The sequence below is a fragment of the Octopus bimaculoides genome, chromosome 1 (assembly GCF_001194135.2).
Source record: "Octopus bimaculoides isolate UCB-OBI-ISO-001 chromosome 1, ASM119413v2, whole genome shotgun sequence".
NCBI classification, from domain to species: domain Eukaryota; kingdom Metazoa; phylum Mollusca; class Cephalopoda; order Octopoda; family Octopodidae; genus Octopus; species Octopus bimaculoides.
In genome coordinates, this window is record NC_068981.1 from 17,958,208 (window position 1) to 17,959,408 (window position 1,201).

The following is a 1,201-nucleotide window of genomic DNA, read 5'->3' on the forward strand; positions in this document are numbered from 1 at the left end:
ATATATATATATATATATATAAAAATACAGTGTACATTTAAACACATAAGAGGTATCCATCATAGGATTCCTTCATGCTAGAAAGAACAGCTAAGTTCTAAACCACTATTAGGGATAAAATTTCGAAGGGAATGAAAAATAAAAACATTTACCATCTTTTCTTTTTCTTTTTCCCATCAGATGCTCATACTTATTGCAGTGGTCCTTCAGTTTTTCTCACTCCTTCAAAAGAACTTGGAAGGTTAGGCCTCCAACCGAACCTTTCACGATACCCTTAAAGCCAGTAACTTCTCGGCACCCCCTTGTATATATGTATGAATAGAGAGATAGAACAATCTTGTATACTGTTTCTCATCTACCAGACTTCACTTCCGAGCCTTTGGTCAAACTTAGTCTATAGTAGAAGACATTCAAAGCACTGCATTGTGGGATTGGATCTGGATCCATGGCACATATAAATAATAAACACCAAGTTGAAAAGTGCTATGTTCATGGTGGAAAAAAATCAAGGAAGATGGAAGAACTGGTGTGATTTGAAAAAGTGGATGTTAAAATGATGATAATGATGTGTACCATGATGATTTGTAATTTTTTTTACTTCTTACTCTTTTAGGTATTGTAAGATGCAGCATTTGGTTGAGATGAAGCTAAGAATGGATGAAGCAATGGCCATATTGTCTACTCTTGGGGGTGGATATTCTGCCTTAGGGGAGTATTATGAAAATCATGTATGTATTTGATTTTAACTTAGATTTCAAATATGTTAATGATATTTAAATTTATAATGTGAATTATTTAATTTGATATACATTTTCATGCACAAAATTGAAATGTACTTTGGCACAAGAACCTATTTTAAATAACAATTTTATTTTAGAGAATATTTAAAATGCAGGTATTTTAAAGAATACAGTAGTGTAGTTTTACTCTTTTACTTGTTTCAGTCATTTGACTGTGGCCATGCTGGAGCACCGCCTTTAGTTGAGCAAATCGACCCCAGAACTTATTCTTTGTAAGCCTGGTACTTATTCTATTAGTCTCTTTTGCCGAACCGCTAAGTTACGGGGATGTAAACACACCAGCATCGGTTGTCAAGCAATGTTGGGGGGACAAACACAGACGCACAAACATATACACACACACACATACATATATACGACGGGCTTCTTTCAGTTTCCATCTACCAAATCCACTCACAAGG

The 1,201-nt window shown here is 34.7% G+C and overlaps 1 protein-coding gene across 1 annotated transcript in view; it reads left to right on the forward strand.

Moving 5' to 3' along the window:
• LOC106873469 (uncharacterized) overlaps positions 1-1,201 on the forward strand; it is a 10,627-nt gene that overhangs the window by 4,212 nt on the left and 5,214 nt on the right. The window contains exon 2 of the mRNA XM_014920849.2: positions 614-728. Within this exon, the coding sequence (XP_014776335.1) occupies positions 614-728 (115 nt within the window). The remainder of the gene's footprint in view (positions 1-613; positions 729-1,201) is intronic.